The 18,358-nt window shown below is 39.9% G+C and overlaps 4 protein-coding genes across 4 annotated transcripts; all 4 read left to right on the top strand.

Annotated features, from left to right (window-relative positions):
- The first annotated feature begins 2,657 nt into the window (after positions 1-2,657).
- LOC137728431 (uncharacterized) lies at positions 2,658-5,027 on the top strand. Its single transcript, XM_068467217.1, has 6 exons — positions 2,658-2,755; positions 3,010-3,147; positions 3,629-4,058; positions 4,272-4,366; positions 4,424-4,499; positions 4,728-5,027. Exons 1-6 carry the CDS (start codon positions 2,658-2,660, stop codon positions 5,025-5,027), a joined length of 1,137 nt encoding a protein of 378 aa, XP_068323318.1.
- Positions 5,028-8,863: 3,836 nt separating this feature from the next.
- LOC137728430 (vinorine synthase-like) lies at positions 8,864-10,219 on the top strand. The gene has a single exon (XM_068467216.1). The coding sequence runs from the start codon at positions 8,864-8,866 to the stop codon at positions 10,217-10,219; it is 1,356 nt and encodes a 451-aa protein (XP_068323317.1).
- A 3,534-nt stretch (positions 10,220-13,753) lies between these two features.
- On the top strand, positions 13,754-15,418 carry LOC137729712 (BAHD acyltransferase BIA1-like). Its single transcript, XM_068468720.1, has one exon. It carries the CDS (start codon positions 13,817-13,819, stop codon positions 15,239-15,241), a length of 1,425 nt encoding a protein of 474 aa, XP_068324821.1. The 5' UTR covers positions 13,754-13,816; the 3' UTR covers positions 15,242-15,418.
- Positions 15,419-16,415: 997 nt separating this feature from the next.
- LOC137727353 (BAHD acyltransferase At5g47980-like) lies at positions 16,416-17,883 on the top strand. Its single transcript, XM_068466218.1, has one exon. It carries the CDS (start codon positions 16,558-16,560, stop codon positions 17,881-17,883), a length of 1,326 nt encoding a protein of 441 aa, XP_068322319.1. The 5' UTR covers positions 16,416-16,557.
- Positions 17,884-18,358: the final 475 nt, after the last annotated feature.

Below are 18,358 nucleotides of genomic sequence, written 5' to 3'. Positions count from 1 at the left end.
GATGTAGAGGCTTACGGATCAGGAGATATTATATTGGCATGTGGGTCGGGTGATGTAGGGGCCTACGGGTAAGGTGATGTAAGGGCCTTCAGGTCGATTATGATACCACTATTTAGCATACTATATGATATATGTTTTATGAAAGGTTTAATGGCATGCTAGGGTTTTCGGAGAAACCTTTCACATATTATGCTATTAGTTTTCATAAAACTTTGGGGGTTAATATGTTGATAACTGTTTCACTATTATATACATACATATATATATATATATATATATATATATATATCAACTTGGTCCACTCATGTTTGTTTTGCGTCCCCTTAAGACATAGGAACGAGGCTTACGATCCGCGCTACGAGGCATTCCCCTACCAATGATATGATACCATTTTCTCTACTTTGACATTTATTGTAATAACACCTCTCTATTTTACCTTCCACTTGTACTTTGGATTAGTTATATGCTCTGAACATGTTATGCATTATCATTAGATTCTTTATTGGCAGATGAATATTATTATTGTATTTTTGTAAGACTTATATTTGATTATTTCTTTACATAGTTATGAGCAAAATATATATGCATGTTTTAAACGTTCTCGGCATCTGCATTCATTAAATTGCTTGCGTCACCCTTAGGTGTCAGCCAGCACGTGGCCATCCGGATGTCCCTTGGACATCAGGATTGGGGTGTGTCAGATTGGTATCAGAGCATACTTAGGACTTCATTCTTCCATTTGGTAATCATAAGCTTTCTTGTATCCATAATCTTCCGTCCTTCTAAATCTTGTTTGTCTCTTATCAGAATTATGGACCATCCTGGTAGGAATGTATGTTGGCGTCTTCGTTCTGGTATTATGGAAGGAATTTGGCAGTTAACCTCCACGTTACGGAATGCTTTTCCTGGTAACAGCATGCGTAGTCGTACATATATATTGATTACTCGTAGCCATGGTGTTACGAAACTTAGGGCAATTGAAGCCTGTGAGGATGCCGATGATTGGTTGGAATAGATGGAAGATACCTTAGAGAGCATGAGATGCCCAACGACTGAATGGGCGAATATCGCTGGTTACTTCCTTCAGGAGGACAAGAGAATTTTGGTGGAAGTCAGCGAATGGCTCTCATCCACCTAATTCTTTAATGACTTGGGCTACGTTCAGGAGACTCTTCAGTGCACACTTTTTGAGCCCCGATTATAAGTTGAGGAAGAGATGAGAGTTCTTAGAATTTTGCCAGGGCGGTCTAAGCATTACAAAGTTTGATAACACTTTTCGATGTATGTCGAGACACCATGAGGGAACCTATGAGAACTAGCAGGAGATGATGATACAGGTGCAGATTGCGATGAACTCGAACTATCACGAGCTTATGGCAGCTCAGAGGCATAGATCCTACGAGGAGATGATAAAGACGGCTTTGAGGATTAAACAGTCGAGATGAGACAGTCTTAACTAGAACCAGCCTCAAAGCCAGACCTCGGAATTAGAATAAGAGGGGTTGTGGATTCCGATTCCGGAGTATGAGGAAGCATTCTACTTCTTCTAACCCATTCGACCCTAGACGCTCTGAGTCGTTCAAGCGACAGGGTTAGAGTTCAGGATCATCTAGTGAGAGCTCAGGCAGTGAGTCGGCGATGTGATCTTTTAGCCACTTTAATCCAGGTGTGGCTAATCCGAGCTTGTGTTACAGATGTGGCAGCTTTTGACGCATGGCTCGTGATTGCGTTACTCCATGTTTGCCTATAGTTTTGCTTCTGGTTTGGGTTAAAGTATGAGTAATCATCTGACCACTCAGAGTTATGGCGACATTTGTAATACTCAGAGTTATGGTGGGATTGGTAGTCAGGGTACCCAGTTTTTTGCTTAGCAACAACCATAACATTCTGGATTAGTTTTAGGTAACCGTACTTAGGGGAACAGAGCGAGCCATAACAATTAAGGTCCTAGGACTCGTGGCGACCGTAACAATAGATCGGGACATCAGGTTGATAGGCGTATCAATGTCATGACTCAGCAGGAGCAAGACCCCAGAGTCATTAATGGTACGTTACTTGTCTGTGGTAATTGGGCTAGAGTTCTAATTGATTCGGGTGCCACTTTTTCATTTGTATCTCCATCATTTTCTTAGGTTGTAAACCCGCAACCTACATCACTCAAATTTGATATGTTTATACATATGCCACTTGGAGATCTTTTCTGTGCATAGTGGGAGTATAAGGATTGCCTGGTCATAGTTGAAGGGGAACTTTTGGAGGCTAATTTAATTCCTTTCAAACTTGCAGAGTTCGATGTGATCTTGAGAATGGATGGGTTATCTAGGGACCATGCTTATGTCGAGTGTAAGGAGAAATTTGTGACATTTAATCGCCCTGGACGATCGTTGATCACGTTTCAGGGTGAGCAACTGATCCTTCCAAATAATATCATTTCTGCCATCCAGACTACTAAGTTATTTCAAAAGGGATGTGTGGGATTCTTAGCCCATGTAGTCACACGAGATGAACTTTCTTTGTGTGCTGAAGATGTGCCAGTGGTGAATAAATTCACCGATGTGTTTCTTAAGGATTTACCAAGGTTACCACCTACGAGGGAACTAAAATTCATCATTAATTTACTTCCAAGTACCAACCCTATCTCCTTAACATCCTACCGAATGACACCAGTGGAATTGAGAGAATCTAAGATTCAGCTTCAGGAGCTAGTGGATAAGGGCTACATCCAACCCAGCATGTCTTCCTGGGGTGCTCCTGTGTTATTTGTCAAAAAGAATGATAGGTCGATGAGACTTTGCATCGACTATAGGCAGCTTAATCGGGTGACAGTGAAGAACCGTTATCCTCTGCCTTGATTGATGGTCTGTTTGACCAGCTGAATGGTGCTCAGGTGTTTTCTAAGATCGACCTTCATTCGGGTCATCACCAACTACTGATCTAGGATGAAGAAGTGTCGAAGACGACCTTCTGCACTAGGTATGAACATTATGAGTTATGTGTCATGCCTTTTAGGTTAACAAATGCTCTTGTAGCATTCATGGATTTGATGAACATAGTCTTTAGACCGTATCTGGATCGGTTTATGATTGTGTTCATTGATGACATCCTGATCTATTCCAAAAGTAATGCCGAGCATATGAAGCATTTGAGGTTGGTGTTAGAGAGGTTGAGAAATCATCAGCTGTATGAAAAGTTCAGTAAATGTCAATTTTGGCTGAACCAGATTAGTTTTCTCGAACATGTGGTCTCTGCTGAGAGAATTGTTTGTGCAAGATTTCTCCGCAATCGCCCTGTCTCTTACTAAGTTGACTCAGAAGGGGGTCAAATTTGAGTGGGGTGATGATTGTGCATGAAGTTTCCAAGAGCTTAAGTGGCGTCTTACTCAGGCTCCCGTCCTTTCTCTTCCGGACAATGGTGGTGAGTTTGAGATTTATACTGATGCATCTTTTTCAGGATTGGGTTATGTACTGATGCAGAATGGGAAAGTCATCGCCTATGCTTCTAGACAACTCAAGAATCACGAGAGCAACTACCTCATTCATGATTTGGAACTTGGAGCAGTGGTCTTTACTTTAAAGATCTAGCGGCATTATTTGTATCGCTAGAAGTGCTGCATCTTCACTGATCACAGGAGCCTGAAACATGTCTTCACTCAGAAAGAACTAAATTTGAGACGAAAGTGGATGAAGCTCATTAGTGATTATAACTGCACTATCGAGTATCATCTGGTACATGTTAATGTAGTAGTGGATTCACTTAGCGGGAGATCCCACGGACAACTTGCCTCTATTCGAGCTATCCATGTGCCGCTACTGTTTTCTCTGCGGGAAACTGGTGTTTCAATGACGTCAGATTCACAGGGAGCATTGTCGGCACACTTCTACGTTAGGCCTGTCCTAGTGGATATGGTTAGGGAAGCTCAGGAACTTGGTCCGCAATGTGCAAACCTAAGACAAGATTTGAAAATCCGGAAAGATAGAGCTTTAGTGATGAGAAATAGGCTGTTTGTGGGAAGACATCACCTTAGATTTCGTGTATGGTTTGCCGAGGACGCAGTCGATGTTTGACGGCATTTGGGTGATTATAGACTGACTCACCAAGGCTGCTCACTTCTTACTTATCCGACAAACCTACTCACTAGAAAAGTTGGCCAAACTATTCATTGATAATATTGTCAAGCCTTATGGTGTACTTGTCACTATCATGTTAGACAGAGATCCAAGATTCATCTCCATAGGTTTTGGAAAGCTTTTAATGCTGCCATGGATACTTAGTTATTGTACATAACTGCTTATCATCCACAGACCGATGGTCAATCAGAGAGGACGATTCAGACCTTGGAGGACATGATGAGAGTGTCTGTTCTCCAGTGAAAGGGTAACTAGGACAGTTATTTGCCATTGGTTGAGTTTTCCTACAACAACAGCTACAACTCCAGTATCGGTATGGCACATTTTGAGGCGTGCCAGACACTGCTGTGTTGGACAGAGGTTGGTGAACGGGTATTAGTGGGGCCAGAAATTGTCGACATTACTAATACTAACAACCAGTTGATAAAGAGGAACCTGAAGGCAGCACAAGACTGACAGAAGAGCATAGAAGACCGACATTCCAAGGATCGGGAGTATAAGACCGGTGACTTTGCCTTCTTGAAATTGTCTCCCGGGAAAGAGATGGTTCGATTTGGTAAGCGAAGGAAGTTGAGCCCTCTATATGTTGGTCCCTACTAGATCACGAAGAGAATTGGTGCAGTTACTTATAGACTGGAGTTACTGCCAGAGTTGTCGCAGATTTACAACGTATTTCATGTTTCCATGCTTCGGAAATATGTATCAGATCCCTCGCAAGTCATTCAGCCGGAACCATTGGAAGTGAATCAGGATGTGAGTTATGTCGAGGAACGAGTGGCTATCATCGACCGACCGGATAAGACTTTGAGGAACAAAGTCATTCCGTTGGTGAAAGTGCTGTGGGGAAACCATGTTGTCGAGGAAGTGACATGGGAAACGGAAGAATTGATGAGGAATTAGTATCTGTATTTATTTGTTTGAGGTTGTAATTTCGGGGACGAAATTCTTTAAGGGGGTATATTGTAAAACCTCTCCTCAATTGTATAATTTTTATTAAAAAAAATTAATGAAATTACGAAATTAACCCCTCACTTTCTACCCAATCTAGATCTCTTTTCTAGATTTTCCTCATCTTTCTATCTACCACGTGGCATTCCCCTATCTCTCTCATTCTCTCTCTTCTTCCCGAGTCAAGCCTCATTTTCACAGATCTCTCTCTCTCTTTCTCAGAGACCCTTCTCATTTTTCCGTTCTCAATCAACACCCACACACATCCAGACACCCCCACACCCAAAGAGAACCACCGATGACGACACTACCACATTCACCATCATGGTATCATTCTCTCTCTCTCTCTTCATCCTCGTCTCTGTGGAACACTGAGAACCTTCGGTGAACTTGTGGGTTTCGAGCAAGAATTCGGCTATCTCCGACCACTTCACAGTGTGAGAAGTGTACCAAACACTCCCTTTTGTCTTTATCTTCATTTTGGTAAGTAGATCGTACCCTAGGTTTGCAAATCGAGCTCGAATAGAGCTCTGAGGAATTTTTCCGGCGTTCTTTTTCGATTGGGTCCGGTGACCCACAATTAGAACTCGTGCCGGGCTATCAATTCCAAAGCTCCTTAGAACCTCAAGCCCTTGGGGCGTGTAGAACTTGGGCCTAAAGCCTAAACCCATTTAAATTATTTATTTATTTTCTGAAACCCAAAGACCCTTGGGCCGGGCTTTCAAGCCCAAGGCCCAATGAAGCCTAACCCATTTACGAAACCCAAAACCCTTTGGACCCCAGGCCTATTGGCTGTGTGTAGCTTAGGCCTTTGGCCCAAGGAACCTAAACCCAATACCCTAGCCCAAGCCTAGGATCCCAGGCCCAGGCATAAACCCGGCCCAGATCCTAAGCCCAATCGAGCATGAGCCTGTGCATGGGTGCCTGGCAGTGTCGACGCGTGGAGCATATATGCCATCGTCCACAGCGACGCCGACGACCCACGGCGGCACGTGGCAGCTGGAGTTGCCACCTTGTGACAGCGTGCGAGGTAGCGCGTGGGGGTACCTAAGGTCCCTCTTTGTGTTTTTCGACGTCTTGAATCCGTTTATAAAGTCCATTTTCCGAAATTCAATCGTTTGAGTATAGTTTTATTAATTGGACCCTTTATGTGCTTAGGTGCAATTATTAATGGCGAATCCGTCATTCCTATTTCGTACGACTTTTCGACGATGGAGTATCTGTGAGTAGACCCCTTCTAAAATGCATATTTTAATGTTAGAAATGTATACATGAAAAGCACGATTTAATGGTTACATTTTATGAGTAAATTAGATTTACACTTTATGATTATCATGCTTTACTGAGAGTATTTTGGATACCATACTTTATCGAACTTATGTTCTTTGTAGTATATATGATGGATGACTATATACTATTTATGAACATGTTTTTACACTTCTTTGTAGTATATATGATGGATGACTATATGCTATGAAGATGTTTTGAGATATATGTACGTATGTTTGGAAAGATTATATTCAATGTTTTGTGCGCATCTAGGGTCACTGTTTGGCCTACGGGCGACGATACTTATATTGGCTTTGGTTGGGTGATGTAGGGGCCTAGGGGTTAGGAGATACTATATTGGCCTACGAGTCGGGTGATGTAGAGGCCTATGGGTCAAATGAAGATTTATATATTAGGCTTACAGGTCAGGTGATGTAGGGGCCTTCGGGTCAATTATGATACCACTATTTAGCACACTATACGATATATGTTTTATGAAAGGTTTTATGGCATGTTAGGGCTTTCGGAGAAACCTATCACATATTATGCTATTAGCTTTCATAAAACTTTGGGGGTTAGTATGTTGATAACTATTTCAATATTATATATATATATATATATATATATATATATATATATATATATATATATATAAACTCGATCCACTTATATTTGTTTTGCGTCCCCTCAGGACATAGGAATGAGACTTACGATTAGCGCTACGAGGCATTCCCCTACCAGTAATATCATACCATCCTCTCTGCTTTGACATCTGTTGTAATAGCACCTCTCTATTTTACCTTCCGCGTTTACTCAGGATTAGTTGTATGCTCTCAACATGTCATGCATTATCATTAGATTCTTTGTTGGCAGTTGAATATTATTATTGTATTTTTGTAAGACTTATATTTGATTATTTCTTTGCGCAGTTACGCACAAAATTTATACGCATGTGTTACATGTTCTCGGCATATGCATTCATTAAATAGCTTGCGTCATCTTCGGATGTCGGCCAGTATGTGACCATCCTGATGTCCCTCAGACATCGGGATTGGGGCGTGTCAGTAGCAACACTCTTTTAGATCACAATTTAAAGGTACTCTTAACAAAAAGATAACTATCCAAAATGATTTAATCATCTAATGATTATCCAATAAATAAATAGACAGAATAAGAAGGAAAAGCAAAAAAGTATAACGAGTGGTTTCGGCGTTGGCCTAAAACCAAACCAACCAATCCATTCACAGCCGTACCCTAAACAGTATATTTCACAGTTCAATAATTAAATGAATCTTTATTTCAGGTCTCAGATAGATAACTAAAAACGAAATGCTATTGTTTATGAAATTATAAAGGTTAATTTCTCATTACTGTTTAGTCAGCTAACTTCTACACAATAATCAGAGGTCCGAGTTGATCTAACAAGACAAAAACGAACTTTTGAGTGGAAAATTTTGTAATCTAGGAGGTGGCATAATATTCCGAACAACCTATCAAATAATTTCAGTATAAGTGAAAAAAATACAAACAAGAGGCAAGTGAAATCTAATCATATATTCTTTGATTCTCTTTCCGCCGGCGGCATATGGTCTACTTAATTTGCTGTAACAAGAGCTGTCAATATCTCCATTCTTCAATATGTTTGTTGACATGACATTTGAAGAAACATGAATATAACACGTGGGAAGTCGTTTAAAAGATGGCTTCAGAGATGAAGGTTGAAATCATTCAAAAGGAAACAATTAAACCATCCTCTCCAACTCCTCCCCACCTAACAAGTTTGAGCCTCTCCGTTTTCGATCAGTTTCAACCTGAATTTTATTCCCTCTACTTCTCTTCTATCCCAGCTCTGGTGATGAGGTCAATTCTGATCACCGTTCTTTGCCAAAAGATCCAACCTTCTAAAAACATCATTATCTGAAGCCCTCACTCAATTCTATCCCTTTGCTGGAAAGTTCAAATACAACGTTTCAATCGACGGCAATGACCACGGGGCTGCTTTTCTTGAAGCCCAAGTCAACTAATATTAGACATTTTGGACAACCCTGATTTCGAGATCCTAAATTGACTGTACTGCAGGGCAACCCTAACTTCGCTAATTTGGCGGCAATTGTCTTTCCTTCCTGACATATATGAGAGAAACAGAAACCCATATGAGCTGACTCCAGAGTCCAGAGAAACAATTACAACATGAAGCTACACAAAAAGATAAAAGTACGTATGATGACACAGCCTATGAGAAGAACCACTAATGAATCTTTCATACAGGAAAATAGTAGGGATGAACAATGAATCTTTCTTTGCATATAGTTATTGGTCCAAAGTCGCTCTCGTTGTGAACATTAACAATATATTGTTTCTCAATTATTGGCTAACTGTTGTATATAATATTGTGGATACCTTAAAATAGGTTTGGACAATAAACGGGATCTAGTAGACCACTACAGACTTTGGCACTTTGCGCAGGGTTGCTGTCGTACAAATATTCACACCATTTTCCCCAACTCAAGTGCGGAGAAATGATGGGTTCAGAGATGAAGGTAGAAGTCATTCACAAGGAAGCAATCAGACCATCGTCTCCAACTCCTCACTACCTCAAAACAACCAACCTCTCTGTTTTTGATCAGCTTCTTCCTGATATTTATGTCCCCTTCCTTCTCTTCTATCCCAACAATAATACTGATCACCGATCTTTAGCAGCTGAAAGATCAAAAATCCTTAAGACATCATTATCTGAAATACTCACTCACTTCTATCCCTTTGCAGGAAAGTTCCACTATAATGATTCAATCTGTTGCAATGACCATGGTGTTGCATTTCTTGAAGCCCAAGTCAACTGTCCCATATCCAAGATTTTGGACAAAGCAGATATTGGGATGGTAAAACAATTGCTTCCAGCTGATATGGCATCCAGACAAGCAGTCACAGGCTATCTTCTACTAGTCCAGGCCAATTTCTTCGAATGCGGTGGAATGGCAATTGGAGTCAGTATTGCGCATAAGGTTGCGGATGCGTCTACAATCAGCACATTCATCAAAAGATGGGCTGAAATTGCACTTGACTCGACCAGTAGGCCCAATACTGATTGCGAGGCAGTTCTTCCAGCAGAATTTGGTGTCGCAGCTTCTCTTTTTCCACCACAAGATATTCTCAATGCACCTCAACCGACCTTGGAATTTCCTAAAGAAAAGTGTATAACAAGGACATATTTGTTTGACACTTCAAAGATTGCTGCACTCAAGTCCAAGTCCGCCAGTGCTACTGTACCAAAGCCTACGCGCATTGAAGTAGTATCCGCTCTCATTTGGAAATGCGCAATGGAAGCATCAAAATCAAAATTCGGGTCAATAAGGCCATCTGCCTGGTGTCACGCGGTGAACATGCGAAACGTGTTGGTGCGGCCCTCGGCAGAAAATTTATTGGGAAATCTTGTGGGGAAGTTTATAGCAAGGGCCGGAGAAAGTGAAGTCGTGGATCTTGACCTTCAAAGCTTAGTTGGTAAGTTGAGGAAAGGCATTGAGGAGTTCAAAGTAAAATATGCTAATAATGTTACCGGGGATGCATGTGAGTCCTTGAAAGAGTATGGGGACCTCTTACAGATGGATGATATAGAAATCTATACCTGCAGCAGTTGGTGCAGGTTTCCCTTCTACGCAGCAGATTTTGGATGGGGAAAGCCATCGTGGGTGAATCAGAGTCTCGAAGGCAAGAATTTGATTGTGCTGATGGATGTGCGAGATGGAGATGGTGTTGAAGTGTCCTTAACTTTTAATGAAGAAGACATGGCCATAATTGAAAGCAATAAGGAGCTGCTTGCATATGCTTCTCTCGGTCGGAATCTCATTCTTCAAAAAGAAGTTGCCCTTGTTGTATGAGTTTTGTTGACTGGGAAATTTCAGGGAGCAATGAGAAGTCGTCCAGCACAAGTATTTCTTCTTTCCTTGATTAATATGCTGCACTTACTATGTATTTATACTATCTTTCTAATAGGGGTAGAGCTCATCAACATATGTGGGTCTCACTGATACAAATGATGGTACAAATAAATTGTAACAATAGCAATTTTTAAAGTTTTTATTAAGTGGCCGGCGCAGCAATTATTGTCAGGTGAAGATTTGGGAAGAGATTATTGTGAAACATAAATAGTGGCCGTTCTTATTCAACGTATGTTAGTAAAGCATCATAAACAATCATATTAATGTAGAGAGCCTTTAGGGTTACCACTCATGTATTCGATGCCCTATATAAAGATGGCTTACTGATAATTGAAGATACTTGAGTTCTCTCTTTAATTTCTTATCTCTCTCAATTCTCTTCGACTCCATACTTTATTTCCAACACATTATCAGCACGATAACACTTAATTTTAGCACCAAAATAAAGGGACAAGGAAATGAAATGAATACTGCAAAATCATCAGCATGTTATACAAGAACAGGATTATATATGCTTGAACTACAAATTCCAATTAGTTTATTTTAATAAACTTCACTGCCGAATGTTCTTTCTAACATATATGATCTTGTTTCTTCTTACAGACCCATTATTCCACAAAGGCATATGTGCTTATTCGTTTCATGGCAGATATATGGAACAAAAAGGGTGAGATTACTATCGTTGCGGCTTGCATCATGAATGACATATCTGTTATTGCATCATCAGCTTATGTTAGTATTCATATATTCATTAAGCGTGGTTTCAATTTAGTGAATTGTATTATAACTCCAATTAATAACGTAGTGATGATGAATTTACAAAAGATTAGGACATGCAATCCTTTTATTCTCGTCAAATAGTCAGATCCGGACCTTAGTTCTCATCACATGATGATTGAAGGGCCTATAGCCTTGTATGAATACAAAGTTCATAGTTATGCAATTGCTAGAGCCTATAGCTCATTGCATCTATAACCAAATGAGAATACGGACTTGTCGGATTTAGCGGATTGTATTGAGTATTCTTTTCCCCGACATTGTTGCAAAAATTATTTTGTAATTTCTAGTAATGAAATTCCACATGGCACATCCTGGCCTAGGCCCCAACCATATTCCGGGCTCGACTCTACCGTAGCACAATATTGTCTATTTTGGGCCCCGACCACGCCCTCACGGTTCTGGGAACTCACACAAGAACTTCCCAGTGGATCACATATTTTGGGATTGCTCTCGCGCGAACTCGCTTAACTTCGGAGTTCCTACGGAATCCAAAGTCAGTAAACTCCCAAAAGACCTCGTGCTAGGTAGAAATGAGAATATACATATAAGGTTTATAGAATCCACTCCCCTGGATGATGTGAGATGTTACACCACATCGCAATGATAAAGTATTGAATTAAAACCTAGAGTTTGTTGATTCTATATAATTGACAGCCTGAAATTTCTTGGCTTAATTACATAAACAACGCAAACTAACTTTTGGTACGTTTATGGTTATGCAATTATAGGCATCGAGCATGACTACTTTACACCAAAACATTTGGTGTATTTTCATCAAGTCTTGATTAAAGGAAAAGGAAAAATGTTGGAGACAATTTTACAACTCTCCCACGAATTTTAACTCGGTGGATATAACCACTTTGACGTATAAGATTTGCCCTCCATACATATGGAAAAATCATTTTATTCCATTCTAGTTGTTGAGTTTTATCTCCCACCTGCTTGAACTTGCAATCAATTAACAGTTGAATTATCTCCCATTAGCTTGGCTTTTCATTTTAATACATTTATTTTTTCAGCATTTTATTATGATGATTTCAATTTTCTTATATTACTATGCATTCGTTCATTGAGTTTATTTATTTTTATATTGAATTATATGTTAATCCCGTTCAATTCATTTTTTTTTTTGAGAAAAAAGCTTCTATGTTCTCTTACGAGTTGTATCGCACACTCAAAAGTAGTGTATGTTTGTCATGAACCAGAAGTTCATTAACAAATCATGGCCTGATTATCTCGGCTATTCAACATCCACAATGATGTGTAGGATTATTACAAATTTGTACGGTCATATTGTTTAGGCCTCAATGTAGTGCTTTGTGCACGTCCTTGCAAGGATTGCTTGTAAGGAAAATTGGTCCTCAAACAATGTAAGTCAAAATTGACTTTGAATCCCCATTTTCTTCTCAAGAATTTAAAAGCGTATTTGTGAGCTTAATCATCATCTAATTGTGTACTATTTGACCTAGATGTACCTATAAGATGGTCATTGTGGAGTAAAAAATAATCCTAAAAATCCAGAAGACGACTCGTGAACTTTCTCCCAAAGAAGACAAGATTTGCCCTCATTAAATGGACAGGGCTCTCAAATATTCGCATGCACAGCTCAACTTCCCTGGAGGTTCGAGCAGCTACCTACGACACCATCAAGCTCATCTTCTCGTGGCATAGAAAAGTCAAAAGCATTAAAGATATGATTAATCACCAAATCCTATCTTTAATAAATTCCTGATTGAAGAACAACTCAAACAAGTAAGGAATCCTCATCACTATCAATTAAGGATACTTACATGATAATTCTATGATATTATCTCCTAATTAATATCTTGGAATTATACCTTCTTCGTCCATTCGGCCACCTCCCATGAATACCTCATCTCCACCATCCACTGGTAAGCTCTATGCTACACATATATACAAGCCCTAAAATTTTGACTCTTTTCTGAGTTATTGACTTAGGCATCGAAGATCCATTAGCCAAACTCCCCCCCCCCCCCCCCAAACAAAAAAAAAAGTTGGGCGCGTGTGGCTTCGTCAAGGTTGAAGACAGCAAATTCTTGCTACAATAGTCATAATATTATTTGCTAGTTATTATACTGCAATTTCTCAAATTTCGAAGGCTATTTCAAGTCACTTGGGATTAACTTTGAGCACATAACTTCTCATGGCTTAACAAAAGCTTTAAGCATTTTATTCATTGCTAATTTTTGCTTGGGAGATGCATTTTGATCACATGCATCATCATGATCAATTCAGTTGAGGTAAATTTTCCAATCAACAAGTAATTGTGTACACAAAGGTGGTTTTGTCAATTAATATTGGGATTTGAGTTGATTTACTTGTGCTTGTATTTACCACATTTTTGTGAATTTTAACTAAATTGTCTTGTCGTTAGGGGGAGCAATGATATTTTTAAGAACATCATGAATCTATGTTGATACATATGCTCTTGTCTTATAAGTGATGTATATTACTTTATTCCATGCCTGAGACATGACAGATATATAGGTTTCAAACTTTGAAATCCTCAAAAGTGAAGGTTAATAAAGTTAAGCTTGACTGAAAATAATGCTCCATAAGAGTTTATGACCAATTCTCTAAATAATTTATCTTGAATGCTCTAAATAATTCATCTCGAAATGTTTGTATTAGAAGTGAAAATGGAAGCCCTTAAGGAGAACAATACCCAAACAATAAGATCACTTTTGGTTATGTCTAGTCAATACCTTCCTTTGCTCGAGTCGCAAATGGTAGATAATGAGACAATATTATAATGGTGATCTAGATCTGCGTCGTTATATGGAGGGTCGTGTTATGATTGTGAAACTCGAAGAGTGGAGAAAAACGATGGCTTCAGAAAAGATCAAGGTTGAAATAACCCACAAGGAAACAATCAAACCATCCTCTCCAACTCCTCGCCACCTTTCAAGTACCGATCTCTCGGTTTTCGATCAGTTTACGCCTGAAATTTATGTCCCATTACTTCTCTTCTATCCCAGCTCCAGTGATGAGGAGGTCAATAATATTGATCACCATTCTTTGTTTGCTGAAAGATCCAACCTTCTGAAAACATCATTGTCTGAAGCCCTCACTCGGTTCTACCCTTTTGCCGGAGAATTCGTATACAACGTTTCGATCAGATGCAATGATCATGGGGCTGGATTTCATGAAGCCCAAGTCAACTGTTCCTTATCGAAGATTTTGGAGAACCCTGATTTAGGGATCCTAAAACTATTTGTTCCAACTGCTGTAGAATCCAAGCAAGCAGAGGCAGGCCATCTTCTCCTTGTCCAGGTCAACTTATTTAAATGTGGTGGAATGGCAATTGGGGTCAGCATTTCACATAAGGTCGCCGATGCCTCTACACTAAGCACATTCATCAAAAGCTGGACTGAAATTGCCCTTGGCCCAGGTATTACTACTGTTCCTGCTGTGCTTCCTGCAGAGTTTCGGGTTGCAGCTACTCTATTCCCACCACAAGATTTCTTTAGCTCATCCAAACCAATCGTGGAATTTGCGGAAAACAAGTGTGTAACAAAGAGATTTGTGTTTGATGCTGCAAAGATTGCTGCTCTCAAGTCCAAAGCTGCCAGTATCACCCTGCTGAATCCAACGCGTGTTGAAGTTGTGTCCGCGCTCATTTGGAAGTGTGCCACTGAAGCATCGAGATCAAAATTGGGTTTTGTAAAGCCATCTGTGTTGCTTCAAGTGTTGAACATGAGGAAAAGATCAGGGCAGGCAATGACAGAAAACATATTGGGGAACTTTTTGTGGTACTTTACAACAACGACTATGGAAAGTGAATTGGATCTTGAAAGCTTGGTTGGGAAACTCAGGAAAGGCATTGAGGAGTATAAGGAAAAGTATTCTAATGGACTTAGTAGTGAGGTTATATTTCAAAGCTTGAAAGAGTCCGGGAATCTCTTGCTAAAGGATAGTACAGAAAATTATACTTGTACCAGTTGGTGCAGGTTTCCCTTCTACGAAGCCAATTTCGGGTGGGGGAAGCCTTCATGGGTGAGTACCCATGGCAGTGAGTTGAAGAATAAAATTCTGTTGATGGACATGAGTGACGGGGTTGGCATAGAAGCGTCATTGACTCTCAAAGAAGAAGACATGGCCATAATTGAAAGCAACAAGGAGCTGCTTGCGTATGCTTCTGTGAATCCAACTGTCATTTAATCATTACTTTGTGCGCTTACATTGTGTGGACCTTTGATTTGGAGCTCTCTCGTGAATGCTTCGATGCTTGTACTATGTTTGTGATTTCGTTTCATTGCTGTTTGTGCTTTCATTTCATTGCCTCTTTATTTGTATGTGTGGTTTTTTTTCCCGATAAAAAATGATATGTTTTCTGAACTATATAAGAACAAACATGAATGAATAAGTTATATTTCTGAAGCACAAGAGAGGAGGGGTTTAATTTTTTTGGGTACTACAGTCAGATTCGGAGCAGCTCTTTGTTGCCTTCAAGTATGGCCTTGGCTTCCTTCAAACAAGGCCTACGTTGTCGAATTCTAAGGGCTCCCGAAGCATTATTAGCCCCCATTTCCCAAACAAATTAATTTTTTAGGCAAGTGACCGTCTAACATGTTACATGCCGGAGACTTTTTGGCGAGATGTTCTGATTCCCCAAGATTCCTCACTTCTTAATTTGGTTAGTTTGTAGCATGGGGCAAAGCGTCATGTGTTCCCTAGCAACTTAAGTTTTTGGGGCTATATGGTATGCAATTGGTTTTCATAGTTGACTAATTAGTATAATACATAGAGCAGATCAGGTTTCCTATTTAAGTATTTTTTTTTTTTCATGCATTCGAACAAGTTACAAGTATGAGCGCAACCTAGTGAAATTGTTTAGGTTCAAACTTGAGTTCGAAGGGAGGAGCACATTTCTCTTGCCAACGTAACGAAACCAAAGTCTGCAGCTCTTACAAAATCCAGGGAAAAAAAGATTACCAACTACAGGTTAAGGTTAGTAATGACCTCATACGCGTTTTACGGTTTGGGGATATGGAGGAATATTGACATTCTTGATGGTGTAAGATCTCCTCTTACAACTTTTACTTTTGTTGAAGAAAATAATGCGGTGAAAGCAATTGGAGTAAAGAAATGGAAGTTGATGATTGAATTATTACTTAAATGTTGATTAATGTGCTTATTTATTATTGGTGACACATCATTTAGTTTGCAATTTTAGTCTATAAATTTAGTTTCGCTAGCATTACTCTTTATGAAAACAGAAGAAGCATGGTTTATAACTTGAGAAATGCTAAGAAGACTTTCTTAAATGAAGGTATAAAATACCGAGAGGCAAACAGTTTACCTTCGGTTCCAGCAAGAAAGCACATGGAAAGAAGTTGACTTCCATTAATTAGTTCATTGTGTTGCTAGAAAGCACATGGAAAGAAGTTGACTTCCATTAATTCATTGTGTTCACTTCGCCTCTTTTATATTGAGGGTCTTTGTTTTGTTATGCAACTCAAGTGTGGAGCAATAAGATGGCTTCAGAGATCAAGGTTGAAATCCTCCACAAGGAAACAATTAAACCTTCCTCTCCAACTCCTCACCACCTTAAAACTACCAGCCTCTCCGGTTATGATCAGCTTACCCCTGAACTTTATGTCCCACTAATTCTCTTCTATCCCAATGGCGGTGATGAGGCCAGTCTCGATCACCATGCTTCGTTTGCTTATAGATTCAGCCTTCTGAAAAAATCGTTATCTAAAACCCTCACTCATTTCTACCCCTTTGCGGGAGAATTCGTATATAATGTTTCTATCAGCTGCAGTGACCATGGGGCTGGATTGATTGAAGCCCAAGTCAACTGTCCCATATCGAAGATTTTGGACAAACCTGATTTCCAGATCTTCAGACAGTTGATTCCAACTTCAATGGATTCCAAGCAAGCAGAGGCAGGCCATCTTCTGCTGGTGCAGGTCAGCTCATTTACATGTGGTGGATTGGCAATTGGGATTAGCATTTCACATAAGGTCGCTGATGCTTCTACACTCAGCGCATTCATCAAAAGCTGGACCGCAATTGCCCTTGGCTTGGCAGGTGCTACTGACCATGCAGTGCCTTCTCCAGAATTTGGCATTGCAGCTACTCTCTTCCCGCCACAAGATATCTTCAATTCACAACAAGTAACCGCGGAATTTTCTCCAGATAAGGGTATAACAAAGAGATTTGTGTTTGATGCCTCAAAGGTTGCTGCTCTCAAGTCCAAAGCTGCCAGTGCCACCGTGCCAAATCCTACGCGAGTTGAAGTTGTATCAGCGCTCATTTGGAAATGTGCAATGGAAGCTTCAAGATCAAACTTAGGTTTTACAAAACCATCTGTGTGGTCTCAAGCGGTGAACATGAGAAAAAGATCAGGGAAAACCTTGGCGGAAAACATATTGGGGAACTTTTTGTGGTACTTTGCAGCAATGAGTATGGAGAGTGAGGTGGATCTGGAAGGCTTGGTTGCAAAATTCAGGAATGGCATTGAGGAATATAAAGAAAAGTATCCAAACAGTGTTAGTTGTGAGGATGCACTTCAAAGCATCAAAGAGTCTGGGAACATCCTGATAAATGACAGTATGGTGACCTATAGTTGTAGCAGTTGGTGCAGGTTTCCCTTCTATGAAACAAATTTTGGATGGGGGCAGCCATCATGGGTGAGTACTCATGGTAGTGAATTCAAGAATACGATTCTATTAATGGACACAAGTGATGGTGTTGGTGTGGAAGCGTTGTTGACTGTCACAGAAGAAGACATGGCCATAATTGAAAAACATGAAGACCTGCTTGCATATGCTTCTGTGAATCCGCCTGTCATTTAATTAACATCCTCTTGCGGTTCTTAGATGGATGTGATTGTATACGTTTGAATTGTTGTTTCGATGCTTCTACTGTCTGTGTGCTTTCATTACTTTTTGCTCCTTATTGTTTCTGTACTGCATCTTCAATAAATTTGATATGTTTTCAGCTTCATATTAGAACAATCAATGAACCCTCTGTGTATTTCAATTATTATCTAATACATGAACCGTGGTCTTTGAAGATGGCAATGGCATACCAGCTCAGTTGACTTCAAAAGAAGAAGCCATGGCCATAACTAAAGCAATCAGGAGCCGCTTGCTTGCAGATGCTTCTCTATATGACTCTGTAATTAATTAGTATCCTCTTGTCGCTTTCAATTGTTGGTGTGATGTCGTTCTCTTTGTGGAGTGATTAAGAATGTGTTACTTTTAATCATTGACTTTTCTTTATAAAAGACCGGATTTGTTTTTTATTATTATGCATACCATAGTAGAG

The sequence above is a fragment of the Pyrus communis genome, chromosome 3 (genome assembly GCF_963583255.1).
Source record: "Pyrus communis chromosome 3, drPyrComm1.1, whole genome shotgun sequence".
Lineage (NCBI taxonomy): Eukaryota > Viridiplantae > Streptophyta > Magnoliopsida > Rosales > Rosaceae > Pyrus > Pyrus communis.
Note: the sequence above shows the minus strand (reverse complement) of the source record. Positions and strands in the feature narration are given on the sequence as shown.